The sequence below is a fragment of the Heterodontus francisci genome, chromosome 32 (genome assembly GCF_036365525.1).
Source record: "Heterodontus francisci isolate sHetFra1 chromosome 32, sHetFra1.hap1, whole genome shotgun sequence".
In the NCBI taxonomy this organism is placed as follows: domain Eukaryota; kingdom Metazoa; phylum Chordata; class Chondrichthyes; order Heterodontiformes; family Heterodontidae; genus Heterodontus; species Heterodontus francisci.
In genome coordinates this window covers 8,620,815-8,640,775 of record NC_090402.1, presented here as the reverse complement: position 1 = coordinate 8,640,775, position 19,961 = coordinate 8,620,815, and the positions used below count along the sequence as shown (strand labels likewise).

At 42.5% G+C, this 19,961-nt stretch overlaps 2 protein-coding genes across 3 annotated transcripts in view; both read left to right on the top strand.

Moving 5' to 3' along the window:
- The window catches only part of dpm2 (dolichyl-phosphate mannosyltransferase subunit 2, regulatory), a 195,590-nt gene that overhangs the window by 122,093 nt on the left and 53,536 nt on the right, over positions 1–19,961 (top strand). The window lies entirely within an intron of this gene.
- Positions 1–19,961, top strand: part of LOC137347608 (early estrogen-induced gene 1 protein-like) — a 117,083-nt gene that overhangs the window by 66,756 nt on the left and 30,366 nt on the right. For both annotated transcript variants that reach the window (XM_068012164.1, XM_068012163.1), the window contains exons 2-4: positions 7,483–7,603; positions 9,167–9,196; positions 19,243–19,359. In XM_068012164.1, coding sequence (XP_067868265.1) covers positions 7,483–7,603; positions 9,167–9,196; positions 19,243–19,359 — 268 coding nt within the window. The remainder of the gene's footprint in view (positions 1–7,482; positions 7,604–9,166; positions 9,197–19,242; positions 19,360–19,961) is intronic.

The window sequence follows — 19,961 nt, the reverse complement described above, 5'->3', positions numbered from 1 at the left end:
TCAGGGGAACCTTTTTGCCCAGTGTGTAGCAAGTCCAACAAGAGAGGGCACAGTTTTAGACTTAGTTTTAGGAAATGAAGCTGAGTAGGTGGAAGGGGTGGCAGTGGGAGAATATTTTGCTGGTAGTGATCGTAGTTCAGTCAGTTTTAACATAATTTTGGAAAAGGACAGGGATAGGAGTTAGAGTTCTCAATTGGGGCAAGGCCAATTTTACTAAACTGAGGAGTGACTTAGCGAAAGTGGACTGGAAACAGCTACTTGAAGGTAAATCAGTGTCAGAGCAGTGGGAGACATTCAAAGGGGAGATTTAAGGGGTTCAGAGTACACCTGTTCCCACAAAGAAAAAGGATGAGATGGCCAAATCTAGAGCCCAATGGATGTCAAGCTTACAGGGTAAGATAAGGCAGAAAAGGGAAGCTTACGTCCGACACCAAGAACGCCATACTGCCGAAAGCCGAGAGAGTATTGGGTTGAAATCAAGAAGGAAATGACGAAAGCAAAGAGAGGGCATGAAAAAATATTGGCAAGCAAAATCAAGGTGAACCCAAAGATGTTTTATCAATACATTAAGAGTAAGAGGATAACTAAGGAGAGAGTAAGGCCCATAAAAGACCAAAAAGATATGTGTAGGGGCAGAAGATATTGGTATGGTTCTTAATGAATACTTTGCATCTGTCTTCACAAAAGAGAGGGACAGTGCAAATATTGTAGTTGAGGAGGAGAGTAAAGTATTGGATATGATGAACATAGGGAGAGGAATTGGCTCATTGGCAGGAAACAAAGGGTAATTGTTGACTGCTGTTTTTGCGACTGGAGGGCTGTTTCTGGTGATCTGTAGGGATCAGCACTAGGTCCCCTGCTTTTTGTGATATATATTAACAATTTGGACGTAAATGTAGGAGACATGGTCAAGAAATTTGCAGATGACACAAAGGTTGGTCGTGTGGTAAAGAATGAGGAGGATAGCTGTAGGCTGCAGGAAGATACTGATGGTCTGGTCAGATGGGCAGAAAAGTGGCAAATGGAATTCAACTTGGAGAAGTGTGAGGATGCATTTGGGGAGGTCAGACAAGGCAAAGGAATACATGATTAATGGGAAAATACTGAAGTGCAGAGGAAGTGAGGGACCTTGGAGTGAATGTCCACAGATCTCTGAAGGTAGGAGGACAGGTCGATAAGGTGGTTAGGAAGGCATATGGAATCCTTTCCTTTATTAGCCGAGGTATAGAATACAAGAGCAGGGAGGTTTTACTGGAACTGTAACTCATTGGTTAGGCAACAAGTTGAGTACTGTGTGCAGTTCTGGTCACCTCATTACAGAAATGTAATTGCACCAGAGAGTGAAGGCCGGCTCGGGTCTGCAAACAAAACCCAACCTGAGCCCGACAGAACCACATCCGACCTGGCCCGAGTCCTTCCATTTTTTCCCATGCCCGACCCGACCATCAGTTAACCTACCTTCCATTTTTCACTTTGCTGATCTGCACAAGCTTAACATAACTGTAACAAAACCACCTTTCTAGTCAAAAAATTACATTAACAGTGGAACCACTTACATGAGGTTGTGATGGAGCATGTCGGACCCGGAAGTGCGACCCGACCCAAACCCGACAGATGTTGTCTGGTCCCATCGGGTTCGGGTCGGGTAGCCAGCCTTTACGAGAGAGGGTACAGAGGAGATTTATGAAGATATTGCCAGGACTGGAAAACTGCAGCTATGAGGAAAGATTGGATAGGCTGGGGTTGTTCTCCTTGGAACAGAGAAGGCTGAGGGGAGATCTGATTGAAATGTGCAAAATATTGAGGGGCCTGGATAGAGTGGAGGTGAAGGGCCTTATTCACCTTCGCAGAGAGGTCTGTGACAAGGGGGCATAGATTTCAAGCGATTGGTAGAAAAATTTGAGCGGAGATGTGGAAACACTTGTTCACCCAGAGGGGTGGTGAGAGTCTGGAACTCACTGCCTGAAAGGATAGTTGAGGCAGAAACCCTTAACTCCTTCAAAAGGAGTCTGGATATGCACCTCCAGTGCCGTAATCTGCAGGGCTGCGGACCAAATGCTGGAAGGTGGAATTAGAATGGGTGGATTGATTTTTGGCCGACAGACGGAATGGACCAAGTGGCCTCTTTCTTTGCCTTAAACTTTCTCTAATTCTAAGAAAAGTTGGACAGGTTGGGTCTGTATCCACTGGCGCTTGGAAGAATAAGAGGTGATCTTATTAAACACATAAGGTCGTGAGGAGACGTGACAGGGTGGGTGCTGAATGGATGTTTCCCTTTGTGGGAGAGACTAGAACTAGGGGACACAGTTTAAAAAAAAAAAATACGGGGTCGCCCATTTAAGACGTAGACGAGGAGAAATGTTTTGAGAGTTGAGTCTTTGGAACACCGTTCCCCAGAGAGCGGTTGAGGCAGGGTCATTGAATATTTTTAAGGCAGAAGCAGATAAATTCTTGACTAACAAGGGGGTCAAAAGGTATTGGGGGTAGGTGGGAAAATGGAGTTGAGGCCACAATCCGATCAGCCATGCTCTTAGTAAATAGCGGAGCAGGCTCGAAGGGGCTGAATGGCCTACTGCTATAGAAATCAGAAGGTTTAAGGCATGGAAAGAGGCCACTTGGCACATACAGCTGCTCCTTGTTCGTATGCAATATCAGGACATTTAGCTCAGCTGACGACAGCAGCCTTCATTCCCACCCCTGCAATAATAAATGCTACTTAACCGGCTCTAATAGTTCGTTAACTATAATTAGTTCTTAACATGTCAAGAATGCTGTTTTCTCATCAGCATCTGATGATTTATTGATTTGAAATTAATGCAAGCAAACACTTGAACGTTTGCTCTGACTCCATTAGAATTTCTCAAACAAGCATAACCTGAACAGTTCAAATGGTGCAATAATTTTTCCCACAACGCTGTGGACGTGGCAGATGTAGAGGACATATGTGATGCAAGTGTTGGCACTGCATTCACTGAGCAGAATTTTGAAGCCAAGCATATCTTGATCTCTCTCGATTCCCAGTGGCTTTGCCACGCAAGTGTAAACAGGGAATTGGGGGGTGGGGGTGCGATCTCAAATATCCCTGCATTACCTCAAACGTTATAAATGGTACTTCAGTTTTAACCTTTAAATTTGACTTCTCTCAATCAGTTTGCAGTGCCAAACTATTCATGAGACTGCTGGGAACATAGTGTAGATTTCTTAATATTTTAAGAAATGCATGAATAAAGTTTTTATTACCAAATGCAATGTTTATGCAGAGGCTTTAAGGCTGCATTTCCCCTGCAGCTTCAGTCTCCGTGTGAAGCAGACGAGTGCTACAGTTATAAATCTGTGTGCTGCCTAATAGAGTCTGAGTCATCTGTGGAGTAGTCAGAGGATAAGTGACATATATTTTGGTGTGAAACCATTTTGTTTGCAATCTGATAGGACTCAACTGTGCACAAAGTCACAAACTCTCTGGGGTCACTAGTTACAAAATTCTCTTATACTGATTCCACTCTGTAATTCTGTGTAAAAGACTGAAAATTGTTGATTTTTCTCTGTTCCTACCAAAAAACCACTGTCAATTTAATATTGTAACATTCACTTTATGGTTATTTGAAAAAGGCCCAAATTTTTAATTTTAAAAACATTTTTGTGGAATTTGAAGGAACAGGCCAAATGTGGGTTGATACCATCCTGCCCTCAGCCCCCTCTTAGTCTCTCCCTTCCCCTCCAAACTTGCCTCTGGGCTCTGCAGGGAGGATGTTAATAGCCCCAACACTGGCGCCCACGCTGAGCTGACCTTGTTCTGATGAGGCTTGAGGTTGAGCTCCTCTGGTCTCTCCGTTCTGGTGTACCACCAGAATTGCATCAGGTTTGCAACACTAAATATGTAGACTTCTTTGTTTTGTCCTAAGCATGTGTATTACTGTGAAGACAGAGGGACACCTATCACAATCCTGTCACACTGAGCACGATGTTAAGATTGTTGCCCATGAGTCATTGCACCAGGATGCTTTAATTTTTTCAGATTTGTGCTAATGTTATGAAGCAGAAATGTTTTTCATATTTTTGCATTCCCAACTGGAGTACAGCACAACGCTCCCACCTTTTTATAGCTCTTGAAGATGTGTTTAATTTCATCATACTTAAGTTAAATTCAAAACTTGGGTGCCATAGCTTAGGGACCAGTATTGTAATATGCCACCCTGTGTCTTCTGTGACTGCAACATTGCCTGATAGTCTTTGACAAGTTTCCTTCATCCCACAAACTCTTGACTCTAATTTACTGTATGGGAAGACTCCAAGATTGCAACTTATCCTCTGCTATAACTATCACTTTTAACGATCATAGCCACGGCTGTCTTGGGTTGTTCTGTCCGGTGCCTGGCTGCTATGATGAAAGATGAAACTTCCAGTATTGTGCATGTTTTCCAAATCCTTTGGTTTCACCTGACTTTTTTTATTTCTTTTGGTAAAGCCTCTCTTTCAAAGTATGTTTGCTAAGAGCATAATTCACTGTGTAAATTATTTTGGCAATTTGCTGTTTAAATTCGGGATACAGCTATATAGAAAATTATGGAATCATTTAAGATTAACCTCAAATCAGTGGATTCACAAGCAGGTGCCTGCACTCTCTAATACAGCATATTTCCTACTCTTATAAATGTGATGAACTTCAAAAAAAAAAGTTTTTCACAGCCCAGTCATGGGTCCCAAGCCTTTTTTAACAATGTAATTTAAGTAGCCATGATCTGATGAGTTCTAAGTCTCTCCACAATCTCTAACTCAGATAGAGACTGAGTGTTTAGCCGACATGTTCGACCTGACCACTGAACAGAGGCAAGCTGAAGTGGACAAGTCCCTTTCCACACCCATCAGTTTTTTTTTGGGACCTCTTGAGAACACTTTTGGATGTGAGAGTTATTGTCTAACCGTATCTTCAGACCTGGAAATGGAGCCCTTGTTGAAAAGCATATGCAGGCATCAGTGTCACTAGAGAGACTGGGAGAGAGCTGTGATTATCAGATCCCACTCCCTTTCAGTTTGTTGTTTAGAGTTGACTTATCCTCAAGGGAACTTCCTTGTTACTTTCTTTTAAAACCTCCTTTCAGTTATAGATGATCTAAGCAATTTCAAAAACCTATTACATGATTATTGTGCTTGGTTATTGCTGTAATTACTTCTCAACTGGACAAATCCTGACCGTCTGCTGTTCTGATAGTTGGATTCATTCTGTCAGCATGAATAAATCTGCCAGTAATCATCTCATCTGGGAACATTTAACTGCAGTGTCTGCACACCAGGATATGTACTGAAGGGTTCCGAAGAAGGGTCACTGACCCGAAACGTTAACTCTGCTTCTCATTCCACAGATGCTGCCAGACCTGCTGAGTGGTTCCAGCATTTCTTGTTTTTATTTCAGATTTCCAGCATCCGCAGTATTTTGCTTTTATTTAAGTAGATCATCATCCTGGGTAGAAGTAGTGTGAGACCTTAGAGTTGTGAAAGTTATTCCATGTTTTTGTGATTTTCATTTAAAAAATGAAACTTTTATATTTTTTTTCAGCCAGTACAGAGAAAATTATTTTGTACATGTCCTGGACCAGAATCTGAAGCTGAACATTTTCAGCCCATTCCTAATATGTCATATTGGGTTTAAGCAGTTAGAGATCCACAGTAAATTATGAAAATAGCATTCCCTCTAGTAATAAAAGAACTTGAGTTACATTATTTAAATTTACCTCACAGGCCTCATGTTGACACTCCTGTGGATCCTCGACCCCGAGTCTGTCCAATGCTCCATCTGTTTTCTAATAGAAAAATAGCTCAACACTTTTCCAAGCTGTAAATTGTTGATATGGGTGGTTGCTCCCTCTCCCAGCACCCATTTCACTTATTTGCCTACTAGCTGACCTTCCTCATAAAAGCAGGGGAAATAATCCACAAATTGACATCTTAAAAAAAAACTAGCATGTTCTATGAAAACTGGATTGTGAAAGATAACTGTTACTGATTTTAGCACTAGATGTATTCTTAAAGCTGTTGTTACAAGCCTGTTGAAGTCTTTTGTCCAAATTCAAGTAAGCTAATCACTAATTTCCAAATCTTTGCTGATTCACGTCTGGAATTTGAGCTTGAGAACATAAAACCAGGCTGTAGGTTTGTACAGGAAAACTACATTGTTTTCCTTTTTGAATATTGTATTTAAATCAGGGTTTGATTTTCACATTTCTCAGTTTTCAATTGAAACCATCCACAGTCCATGATTGCTGCCAGTCTGTGTTTTGGCTGCATTTTCTCTGTTCCAAAATCCGTATTGAGTCCTGTACATCTGTAAATATATAGAAAATTGTAATTTCATGATTGTGGGATATGGCACAAAAATTTTCCTGCTTGAAAAGGATGGTGCACGACATTGGGAGAAATAAAAGACCCTACATGTCAGAAGAGGCTAAATGAAATGAGTTAAACCTTTGTGCTTCAAAGCCCATGACCTAATGGAGCCATTTAAATGTTACTGGCGATATTTATGTTGCTACTTGTTATAGAAAGACCTTCTGGTCCTGACACCTTGTTGACATTCTTCTTGACTTGACCTTTTCCATGTCCTGCTCTGTAATTTCCTCCAGCCCCACAACCCTCCAAGATATCTGCACTCCTCCAATTCTAGCCTCTTGCACAGCCCCAATTTTTAATGGTTCCGCCATTGGCAACTCTGCCTTCAGTTGCCTAGGCCTTAAGCTCTGAAATTCCCTCACTAACCTTCTCCAGCTCGCTACCACTGCTCCTTGGAGATGCTGCTTAATAGCTACTTCTTTGGCCCAGCTTTTGGCCTGCTGTCCTAATATCTCTATATATGGCGTGATGTTGAATTTTGTTTCTTAGTGCTCCGTGAAGTGCTTTGGACTGTTTAATATGTTAAAAGTGCTGTACAAACACACGTTGCTGTAGTGTCTGAAGAAAGTCATTGATACCAGTATGAGATATTTGACAAATGTTCAGTTTTCAAATTGATGCTTTCCTTTGTGAATGGGTAATGCTAATCAGAACTTGTCTAGTTCTGAAATTTACCCCTGAACTAGTCATGCCATGTGCACAAAAAGGTACAGATTTAGTTGTAATCTCTTGCCTCCTCCCCAGCTACTATATTCCCAATTTTTGCCTCCACTTTGCACATATGAACAGTTGGGCTGTGAGCTTCCCACTGGGGATGGGAAGAGGCAGTTGAGGAGAAGAAACAAAATGAAAAATCTCCCACCAGATTGGTCAGTGATTTTGAGGACTTTGGAGCTGGCCACATACATTCTCTGCCTTGGCTGGAGGAGATGTGAAATGGTAATTGTGGAGAAGAATCTCAGTAGAGAATGGGAGGTGATTTATTCCCAGAAAAAACAGAGGGTGCATTCCAATTTGAAATTATGCTTGATTTTAAAACCATACTGACTTGAAAATGTGATGCAAGCACCAAGTAACAATGCTGCTATCTTTTTGCAGAGAGGAAGTTCAGGAGAATTGTGTTCGTTGGAAGAAAAAATTCAGTTTCATCTGCAAGATGAGTGCAAATCCAGCAACTGGTGTACTGGATCCTTGTATCTGCAGAGTATCTGTACGTAAGGTCAGTATCTTGGAACTCAGGACTTCCCTAAATTTTGCATTGTGGGATAGAACATGTTTTACTCTTGGTAATTGTGCTATTTCACAAGAAGTTCAAAGTGTTGCACAGTGCTCTGTCGACAGTGATGGACTAAGTAGGAAGAGCTTCCTTTACCTGAGCAGATTTTTTTTCTTGGTTATTTTATCATTTTCTTATGGAGGAGAAAATTTCTGTTCAGATACTGTTTTAACCCCTATAAACTTCCGAGGATTACCTTGCACACCCTGTGTGTTCCTGGAGAAAGATTTATCTTGAAATATGGACAATTTTGTGCTGTGCCTTGATTTCACAATGGCCCAGATTTTGCTGTAATAATAATGGCTAGACTATAATTAGGGCTAGGACATTTAGGAGTAAGTGTGTTTTAACAGCGTAATAAGATAATTACTCCTGAACAGCCCCTCTGGCCCTGAAAAAATAATTTTATAAATGTGAAGTTTCATACCCTCAAGACAATTAATGTTAAAGATTTTTTTTCTTTCGCTTCTCTCCCTTAATCCTCTCTATGTCCCAATCTTTATTTTGCTTCCTGTTCAATGATTTAAGTGTATTTTATATTTCCTGTTTTTCAGTTCCTATTTTTGGAATCTGTGTCAGTGAGGATTCTTCAGTTTGATTGGTTGCTTTCCTTACTCCGACACCTCTCACATCCCCTGTTGGGATATAGGATGTAGGATGCCGCAGTGGCTCAGATGCAGGAGGAGTGAAAATCTCTGCTGACAAGCCTGTGAAAAGTCTCTGGGAAACTGTACGCGAGGTGAATGGCGAAAGCCATTCCTTTCCCACTGAGGGGAAATTCTGATGGACATAATGTCCCAGATAAGAGACATGTTGTCTTGAGTGTCTGGGGTGAATTTAAGGTCCCGGAGCTCTAAAGATTGTATTCTAACCTGCTGTTTCATCCTGTGTAGTTTCAGCTAGTTAATTTTTAATACATAGCTTGCTCCTCTTCTCCACCTCCCCTAAAACTATTTTCTTGGGAATTTGTGGTGAATTTTTTATCGTAATTTTTTTTAATGCCTTGCTCAAGAAGAACTGCCAGCATTGCTGCATTCTATTTATAAGTAAATTGAGTTGGTCATCCCATTGCACATTTTGGAACATTAATGTCAGATGTGGATACTTCTGCTTGGATTCACGAGATTTTCAAGACTCAAGTTTTTGCCCATCTTTTTCTTTTTAAACACTTGCAGTCCCCAGAAAGTTGTACTTCTATTCATGGCGGTTCATGTATCTTAATTGATCATTTCTATAATCCGTATAACATTTAATAGTTACAACAGTCCTTTTCCAGTCAAAGCCTTTCAGGTAGGAACATGGTTGAAATCTTTTGGAAATATATATTTCCCCGTTTGAAGAACTTCATTCAAAAGTAAATTACAGTAAGAGCAGCACTTCTGGAGCTCTTTCAAACACATGACAGTGCGTTAGAGTAAACCTTCATGTGTCTATTCTGAGTCATGCAAAAATTCTAAGGATAGAGTTTGTAAAGATTAATTGTTGCTCCTTCCTGTTTTGTTGTAGGAACTGAAAGGCGGAAAGACGTTCTCTAAGGTAAGATTATATATCTTTGTGCAGATAGTGAAATGCAAGCCATAAGTGAGGGTGTGATGTAAATTTTTGGGCTTCACATGGTCAGGATGTTTGCATTATATGTGACTCAGATCCGTGAGTAATACGATAAGCATCTGCTAGGAAGCCACTTTGCAGAGGGAATTGACCCATCGAGCCTACTCCCACCATTTTTGTCAACTGTCCGTTCAGTCCAAATATCCAACATGCAAATACTCCTTCCTGACCAGCGAATGCAACTCTACCCAGACTCTGGGGCAATCTAGAATGAGATCATAGTTTTAGAATAAGGGGTAGCAGATTTAAAACAGAGATGAAGAGGAATTACTTCTCTCAAAGGGTTGTGAGTCTGTGGAATTCGCTATCCCAGAGTGCGGTGGATGCCAGGACGAGTAAATTTGAGAAGGAATAGAGATTTTAAATTAGTAATGGGTTGAAGGGTTATGGAGAACAGGCAGGAAAGTGGAGTTGAGGCCGAGATGAGATCAGCCATGATCGTATTGAATGGCGGAGCAGGCTCGAGGGGCTGAATTGCCTACTCCTGCTCCTAGTTCTTGCGTAAACAGAAACTCTTGATTCGGGTGATAGAATTCTTGCATCTGGGCGTTTGTGGATTCAAGACCTCCCGTTCCAGAACTTGAGCACATAATCTCAACTGACATTACAGTGCAGTAATAAATGAACACTGTACTCATGCAGGCACTTCCTTTGAGATGAGATGTTAAACTAAGGCTCGTGCACATTCCACAGGTTCAGATGAACATTAAAGATGCCAAACAATAGCTGGGAATTCTCTTGTTATCCTGGTCAACATTCTTCACTTACCCAACACTGGTTCAAAAAAAAAATCCAGATTAGGTCATTCGTCTCCTTCCTGTTTGTGGGATCTAACTGTGTAAAGTTTACTTACGTATGTACATTCATAGGAATCATAAGTGAAGCGCTTTGAGATATTTTTCAAAAATATGGCAATCTTCTATATCAATGCAACTCTTCTTTTTCTCACTGTGATGACTGGGGTGTGAAATGAAATGCAGTGGATTGGGGAAAATTGAACATGCTATTGCCACATGTGTGCCAGGAACTGGAACTCCTAGCACTTTTCTCCTTGACACTGTCTATTGCAAAGTATACCTCTTTACGAAAGCGCAGATATATTGGTAATCTAATTAAATTAACATTTTCCAGTAATATTTGAACATTGCCCATTGCCCCTAAAAGGAATAAATTGAATGGTTCCTGATCAATGCAGTCTTCAACAATGGCATAATTTTGTCAACAATATGTTGCCAGTTGCGGTTGCTATGGTGAAGCTGCAAGATAGCAGTTGATGTGAATATGTATTTTACTTCCAGTATGACCTCAATTGGTTATTGGATATGCACCAAATTTGTCATTGGACTATTTTTAAAGGTCGTGTTTCTACAAAGTGAATATTCACCTATAAGCAAGTCTCTTCCAAGGCATCTGACCTGTCTCAATGTTTGAAAAACAATAAAATGACTGTACAGCCTTCTAACAGGCCAGTTAAGTTAAACAGCACAGGCTGTGAAATAGCATTTTGTACTTGTGGCTAAGGGAGAGAGGGCTTCCTGTAGTACATAATATTATACCGTTTCCATGCCTAGTAAGCATTTTAACTTTGGTCTGGTATTTTAAGAAATTCTATGGTTCATTGTTCTGTGCTAGTCTGGATTACATCATCGTTAACCTGAAATTTTTATGGTCTTGTTTGATTTTTTTTTCTCTTAAATGTTCCCTTCCCCCACTTAAACTTTTTTTTTAAAAAGCACAAAATCCTGTGCTGCTTTTCTTCCTGCTCTGGCTTTCAGGTTCGGCTGGGCCCAAACACTGACTGCTTCAACTCACTAATTGTTTCAATGAGTTTTAATTCTCCCAGACATGGGGCACTAGGAAATGTGCTGTATCTGATAACTTGGCTCAAAAGTTGGCATAATCTGGTGGGTCAATTTCAGTGTGGTAAAGCTAGAAATTAAACAAGGAATCGTGTACTTGGGCTGCAGCATTCTTGTGCCAGAATGAACCACTTGCTAACCTTTTATTTTCATGAACACTGAAGATTCAGATCAAGCAAAAGGTAGTGAATGATGCCAGAGCAGCATTTTGAAAACCAGTTTGTGCTTTAATCAAAACATTGGACAGCGGGGAACAAAGATGTTCAGTTTACAGATGCCTCCAGAATATAAATGGGGATTATTTTTGGTAAAGATAACATTGCTATTCTGTTTTACAAGCCTATATTAATCTATGGAAGACGGCTTTACATTGCTTCACCATAGTTCTGGATTGTACCAGATCGAATGTATTGAACAACAGAAAATCAAATCTCTCTTCCCCCAACCCAGAGTAATTTCAAAACATTTTATTTTTTTCCCCCTCTGTTCTCAATTATCTTTATCCTTCCCTTGCTGTCCAACATTTCAGCTGCTTCCCTTTGTGCTGTTACCTTTTGTTAAGCAGCAGCACACTTCCAGGATTTTGCCCTCTGATACAGCTTCCTAGATTAGACAGCAGGAAGAACTGCTGGAGGTTGCATCCCACTCTTGGGAATAAGTTCACCCAATATCTCAATTGTGAACAGCTCAAGCCCAGATATAGAGATATTCCACGTTTTCAGCATATTTTTGCTTTCAACTTCTATCTTGAAATAATCTGACTAATAAACTTTATAAGTTCTTCTGTTAGGACTTGCATGCCAAGTTGAGTCTTTTTTCCATTAGATTGTGCTTGTTTCTCTTGAATGACTGCTGGAGACAGTTGGCAGCCTCTAGTCGAAGATGGAAATAATTGTGCAGCCTGCGGATAATGCGCCCCTCTCCTTACAAACTTAAATGTCAAGAACCCACTTGACTTTTAGGAAGCTTATGCCAGTGTCTGGACATTGACAAAAGTATTAAGCAACTTCTGAGGCATGCTGGAACTGAAATTCATGCCATTCTTGTGCCTGTGCTGATTTTCTATGCACCTCTGTCCAGCCCCAATTATTAGACGTGCATCTGTTGGAGTACGAAATTTATGTTCATTCTGCAGTTGATAAATCAATGCTTTCACAAGTGGCAAGAAAAATGCTAACATCTTGTACTAGTTTGAGGAAAATTAGTGAAAGTTTAAATTGTTCTTTGCATTGTGATTTAAGAGGAAGTTTGATTTTCAAAAACAGTATTTACTGCTCTCCTATAATAGGCTCATGAGAGACTGGGACAATGTGTCTCTTGTTTCAATCTGAAATGGCCTCTTCCAAAATAGTATTGCATAGTCTAAATTTGTCAGTTTAATCAGCACCATTAACAAGGGTATGCAATTAAACCCCTTAGTGGCAAACACCTGCTTGTAGATCTGGGATAACCCATTAACTGGTATGTGCTGCCTTAGGACATTTTACAGATGGTGAGTCTTTTAAAAGTAATGAGAACAGAATCTCCTTTGTGGATACTTCAAAAAAAAAAGTTACGTGTATTACTTATGATGTGACATCTGCATGTACAGTGCAGACCAAGGAGTTCCTTGTGTATTATAGTTGTATGGGCCCATGAACGCAATACTTTTGCCTTGCATGTATTGGTGTTCAAGTATATATAGGGGAACAATGGTTATATTGAGAAAAATTCCTGACTTCCAATAGCTTGAACACCAAGTCCTCTGAATCTGGAGCTGGTGTTGTAGCTGTGTGTATGTCATCTTTTCTTTCTAAGTAAAGAATATTAGTTTTTAAGTTCCACTGTTAATGTTCCCTGTAACCATTACTGTGGAGTTTCGTTAAGATAACTCTTGCACTGGATAGCAGAGGTGGTGGTGGGGAGAGATTTACTAAGACACTAACAATCTGGGCTGCTTGTAAAAAAAAAAAAAGTTTTATTAAATCATTCCTTTTATAAGCTTTGATAATCCTGTATCTATTGTCTGTGTGTATATAGAACGACATATAGCTGGGGAGAGTAGCACTGGCAGTAGGTTGCACCAAATTCCACTTCTCTTGTTTTCCATAATGTGATTTTAGTTTGTGGGAATGCAGGAGCTTGGTGGGGGGTGTGCTGTGTGTGGAAGAATGATCAGACAGCTAGATAAGAATTGATAATTCAAAATGACTTGTTCGACCCACATAGATAGTTGCTTGTGTTATTCAGCACTGTGTAGATCAATTTAATAGTGTTTACAGATATACCATATGAATAGTCCCCTCTAACCTTAAAGACAGTGACACATCCTGACTCCATACATACTTATAGCCTAAGCTCTTTTAATACACAATTGTTGCTTTCTGTTGAAACACATAGCTGATGTACTTTAATGCAAGATGCCACCCAGGCTGAGCTCACCACGTCAACCAGCTAACCCAAGGGAAAGGTCACCTTCATCATCCTTTCTTTTGATGTTTATTTTATTCAAAAGGTATTCAAAATATTTTGTGAAACCACATTTAGATTTTATTAAAAATATGTTAATGTCTTTTCGCCATCTTTTCATATGTGTAGTACTCCAATTCACTTGGATGAATTTAGTGTATCCTTGTTTTATTGGGCATTAAAGCTGTTGGAACAGTTTTTGATTAGAGATACAGCACTGAAACAGGCCCTTCGGCCCACCGAGTCTGTGCCGACCATCAACCACCCATTTATACTAATCCTACACTAATCCCATATTCCTACCAAACATCCCCACCTGCCCCTGTATTTCCCTACCACCTACCTATTCTAGTGACAATTTATAATGGCCAATTTACCTACCAACCTGCAAGTCTTTTGGCTTGTGGGAGGAAACCGGAGCACCCGGAGAAAACCCACGCAGACACAGGGAGAACTTGCAAACTCCACACAGGCAGTACCCAGAATCGAACCCGGGTCCCTGGAGCTGTGAGGCTGCGGTGCTAACCACTGCGCCACTGTGTGACATAAAACTCATGTTTTCAAAATTTGCACATATGCAAGCAATACAATAAATTTTCAATTTTGATTAAAGTGAAGCTATGGCAGGAATATGCAATAGGACGAATTGTGCTGAAGCAGTACATGTAACTGAGTCTCACCAGCTAATTATCTTGTCAAAAATAAATAACTACTTGCATTTATATAGCGCCTTTAATGTTGTAAAATATCCCAAGGTGCTTCAAACAAAACTTTCACACACAGTCACATGAGGAGCTATTGGGGCAGATGACCAAAAGCTTAGTCCAAGAGAGATTTTAATGAGTGCCTTAAAGGAGGAAAAAGAAGTAGCGAGGTTTGGGGGTGGGGGGGATTCCAGAACTTTAGGGCCCAGGCAGCTGAAGACACGGCTGCCAGTGGTGGAGTAAATAAAATTGGGGATGTTCAAGAGGCCAGAATTGGAGGATTGCAGATATTTCAGAGGGTTGTAGGGCTGGAGAGGATGACAAAGATCGGGAGGGGGTGAGGCCATGCAGGGATTTGAAAACCAGGATGAGAATTGTAAAATCGAGGGTTGCTTAACCGGAAACTAATGCAGGCCAGCTACCACAGGGGTGATGGGTGAACGGGACTTGGTGTGAGTAAGGGCACAGGTAGCAGAGTTTTGGATGACCAAGTTTACTTAGGATAGAAAGTGGGAGGCCAGCCAGGAGTGTGTTGGAATAATTAAATGTAGAGGTAACAAAGGTATGGATGAGGATTTTAGCAGGTGAGCTGAGGCGGGGAGGAGTCGGGCAATGTTAGAGGTGGAAAAGGATAGTGGATATTCTTAGTGGTGGTGTGGAAATGGTGGTTGGAAGCTCATCTTTGGGTCAGATATGACACCAAGGTTGTGAACTGTCAGGCTCAGCCTCACAGTTGCCAGGAAGAGGGATGGAGTTTGTGGTAGGACAGAAGACGGGGCGGCACAGTGGCACAGTGGTTAGCACCGCAGCCTCACAGCTCCAGCGACCCGGGTTCAAATCTGGGTTACTGCCTGTGTGGAGTTTGCAAGTTCTCCCTGTGTCTGCGTGGGTTTCCTCCGGGTGCTCCGGTTTCCTCCCACAGCCAAAAGACTTGCAGGTTGATATGTGAATTGGCCATTATAAATTGCCACTAGTACAGGTGAGGATGTGGTAGGAATATGGGATTAGTGCAGAATTTGTATAAATGGGTGGTTAATGGTCGGCACAGACTCGGTGGGCCGAAGGGCCTGTTTCAGTGCTGTATCTCTAAACTAAACTAAAACTAAAGTAAACTTCATTCATCCCAATATTTAGTTGGAGGAAATTTCTACTTGTCCAGTACTGGATGTTGGACAAGAAGTCGGACAATGTAGACACGGTGGTGGAGAGAGAGAGCTGGCTGTTGTCAGCATACATATGGAAACTGACACTGTTTCCACATGTATATTGACGACAACCAGCTGGAAACATGGGTTTCTCTTAAGCTTCTGTCAATTTCCCCCCCACCAACCCCCTTCAACAACAAATATCAGATTTTGGAATTGTCATGACCTCCATTTTCGCATTCTTGTTTGAACTGAATGTCTACAGTTTCTGGAAGTCAAATGTTTCTCAACTTGTGACAGTTCTAAACTGTTTATAGTTCAGTGCAGAGAACTTACAGCTTGGTTGATGTTTTATTTTGCTTAGAAAACTTAGAGCAATTTTGAAGTCTACATTTTTAAATGCTTACCAAAGTGCAACTGTGTTTAGTTTAGCTGGAAGTGATTACAGATAGTCTTTCTCTGTTGCCTTGCTTGGCCAATTGTGCATATTCAGTTTAGTTTATTGGTTTGTAGCTGCTGCTACATAAGCATTCGCTGTACTTTCTGTGAAAGTCGTGTGTCTGTGTCGATATCTATCCAATATGATTTCAATAATATATAGTGCCTTTAATGTAATAAAACGTCCCAAGGCGCTTCACAGGAGTATTATAAAACAAAATGACGACAAGCCACATGAGATATTTGGTCAGATGACCAAAAGCTTGGTCAAAGAGGTGGGTTTTAAGGAGTATCTTAGAGGCTGTGTTTGCTGACAACACAACTAGGTGGCGCAGTAATTGCACATGCACAAATGCAGGCTCTTCAACTGGAATGTCGGTGTCTGTGACGTTCAGGCAGCTGCCAGGATTAAAGATGGCACTGCTCAATTTATCACAGGGAATGCTTATGGCTAGATCGTTCTAGCAAACTAACCTTACATTAAGTTGGATTGAAGCTTAGTAATTTGCTACTATGTAGTTATGGGGTACTAACTGTAATCCTCAGATCCATTTAATATTCCAGTAATCCTATTAAATACAAAAGGAATTTTATGATTGAATTTCCAATGTAAATTCAGTGAATTGGCACCCTGATCAATGGAAAAGTAAATCGGGCAGAGTATAAAATGTGCTGTCAATTTGTTATTGTGATTTGTTTTATATGACTGACCAGGACTGCATTCACCCGAATGCAACGGCTAGCTCCGCCCCATTGGCCGCTACACCCCCCCCCCCCCCACCTTCCCCGGGAACTCACTTTCTCCCCCTCCTCCCTACTGGCCACTCCCCACCCCCCGCTAGCTCCAGACTTCGGTGCTTCCCCCCTTCCCTGGCTGATAGTTCCCCGCTCGCGCCATCCTGCTCTCCATTTGGTCACTAGCTCTCCCCCACCCCCAGCCACTAACTCTGGACTGCGCCGCTTCCCTCCTCTCGGCCACACTCTCCCACGTTTCATCAGTCACCAGGCACCGCCCGAAGAAGCAAGATGGGCTGCAAGAGTTGACGGGGTGACGTAGGAGCGAGTGGCCGAGAGGAGGGAAGCGGCACGTCCTAGAGCGGGGTGGTGCGCAGCGAGGAACAATCGGCCAAGGGAGTGGTAGGGAGCAGCGAGGTCTGGAGGGAGCAGCTGAGGGGAGGAAGTGTCGCAGTCTGGAGCGAGTTTCCGAGAGGGGAGAGCTCCAGCCTCAAAGTCTCCCATTTAGCCGTTTCCTCCAACCGAGTGGGGGGATGCCGGATGACATTTTATCGCGCATGCGCGACGATGGACCTGGCGCCGCTGCGTGATGACGTCATTCCACGCATGCGCTGCTAAGTCCTGGCAAGATGTCGCTGCGCATGTGCGCAGCTTGGCACACTCTGATGACGTCAGCGGGCCGGTGCATTTTCAGGAATCACTTTCTGTATCTTAAAAGAGGAAAGTGAGGCAGAGAGGCGGAAAGGTGTAGTGAGGGAATTCCAGACCTTAAGCCCAGGCAACTGAAGGCCTGGCCACCAATGGTGGAGCAACTCAAATCAGGGATGCTCAAGAGGCCTGAATTGGAGGAGTGCAGATATCGGAGTTGAAAGGGTGGAGCAAGGCGGAGGGATTTGAAAAAGAGGATGAGAGTTTTAAAATCCTAGATGTTGCTTGACTGGGAGCTGTTGTAGGTCAGTGAGCACAGGGCTGATCGGGGAATGCGACTTTATATGAGTTAAGACATAGACAGCAGAGTTTTGGATGACCTCCGTAAAACTGAGGTCAAACATGTCTGAGACCAGCCACAAGTGCATTGGAATAGTCAAGTCTAGAGGTAACAAAGGCATGAATGAGGGTTTCAGCAGCAGATGAGCTCTGGTAGGGGTGAAGTCAGGTGTTACGGAGGTGAAAATAGGCAGTCAGCGCAGATATGAGATTGGAAGCACATCTTGGTCAATTGTGACACCAAGGTTGTGAACAGACTGGTTTAGTCTCAGCTGTTGCAAGGGAGAAGATCTTGGAGTAGGGACCGAGAACAATGGCATTAGTCTTTCCAATATTTAATTAGAGGAAATCTTTGCTCATCCAGTACTGGATGTCAGCTAGGCAGTCTGATAACATAGCAACAGTGAGGAATGGAGAGGGTTGGTGGTGAGGTAGAGTTGAGTGTCGTCAGCAGACATGAGAAAACTAATGCAGTGTTTTGGATGATATTGCAGAGGGGCAGCATGTAGATGCGAAATAGCAGGGGGGCTAAGACCAAAGGTAACAGTACGGGGGCTGGAAGAGAAGACATTGCAAGTGATTCTCTGGCTACGATTAGGAAGAATGGAACCAGGTGAGAGCAGTCCCACCGGGCTGGATGACAGTGGAAAGGTGTTGGAAGAGGATGGTGTGGTCATGTGGGTCAAAGGCTTCAGACAAGTCAAGAAGGACGAGGGGAAAGTTTGCCTTTATCACAGTCACATAGGATGTCATTTGTGACTTTGAGAGCTCTTTCGGTACTGTGGCAGGGGCGGAAACCTGATTGGAGGGATTCAGTCATGGAGTTCCAGGAAAGGTGGGAATCGGGTTGGGAGGTGACAACACATTCAAGGACTTTGGAGAGGAAAGGGAGGTTGGAGAAGGAACGGTAGTTTACAAGGGCAGTGGAGTCGAGGGTTGGTTTTTTGAGGAGAGCGGCGATATGGGCAGATTTAAAGGAGTGAGGGACAGCATCTGGAGAGGGAGAACAATTTAAAAATATCTGCTAACATGTGGACCAGGCGAGGAAGGTCAGCGGCTTAGGAATAAAGGAGTAGGAGGCGGGTCTCGTGGGCAAGATGAGCGTGGGGCGGGCATGAGGCAAGTTGGAGAGAAAGATGTGAGTTCAGGGCTAGGGCAGGATGGGAGGCCTGGCCAGGTGGGCGAGAAGAAGGGAGGGACATGGCAGAGGCATCTGATAGGATGGTCTCGATCTTGGTGACAAAGAAGTCCATGAGTGCCTTGCACTTATTGTTGGAGGTGAGGGTGGATGGGAGAGGGGTTTTGAGAAGACAGTTTCCAGTTTCCTTTTATTATGAGGGGCAAAATTGAAGTTTATATTTAAGGAATTAAACTGGAAGTAACCAGTTGTCTACAATAACAATAGACCTATAAATTTGTTTGTAGCTGTGAACTATGGCACAAGACGACCGTGCTTTCTCCTGAATTTACTTCTGTGCAAGTAAGGCTGGCTCTAGTAATGGTGTCCGGTACAAGAACATTTTCATGAACTGGTGTATCGGTATGAGGTCACAACAGATTGAATATCATTGGCATCTGTTTTCCACAGGCACTGGCCAGATGTTCTGTGGTAAATTTCTTTTTTAAATGTTTTTTTCTTTTTCCCCATTTACCAGCTAGGGTTTGCTGACCTCAATCTAGCGGAGTTTGCAGGTTCAGGCTCCACTGCACGCTGCTGTTTATTGGAGGGATATGACACAAAGAATACTCGACAGGACAACTCCATTCTTAAGGTACTGTTGGAGAGAGGATTTTGAGGTTTAAAGAATTTTTTTTAAATGGGACATTGAACCAAAGCCGTATCTGCCTCCTTGGGTAGATGGTAACCATTTTCTTTTTAATCCCATGGCATTATTCGAGGAGTAGTAGAATTCTTCTGCTGTCCTGGCCAATATGCCTTCTCCCATCAGCAAAAACACGTGATTTATTTCATTAATAAAACAGCAAATGCTGAAAATACTCAGCAGGTCTGGCAGCATCAAAGAGGAGCGATGCAGTTTTTGGAATATGAACCATGAATCTGGACCATTTCTGGGTCCTGTCCCTGCTTTGTCAGGGTACCCGCCTGCGAATTCTTCTCAGGCAACCAATGTAGAGGCTGCCTCTGGGTCCATTTGCCCAAACAAGGGGGGCTGGCAGGTCCCAGAGGCTGCAGGCCCACACACGGGGCTTCCCAGTGGAAGGGAAATCCTTCCACGGGATGGTTTTGTCCGGGAACGAGGGGAGGGTGGGGTAGTGGAGGTTAAAACAGCAGGCCTTGATGGGCCGCAAGCTGCCTCTAGGCACCTGTTGGTCTTGGCCCTCTAGGAGGGCCAGTTCTAGCAGAGTGCCTAAT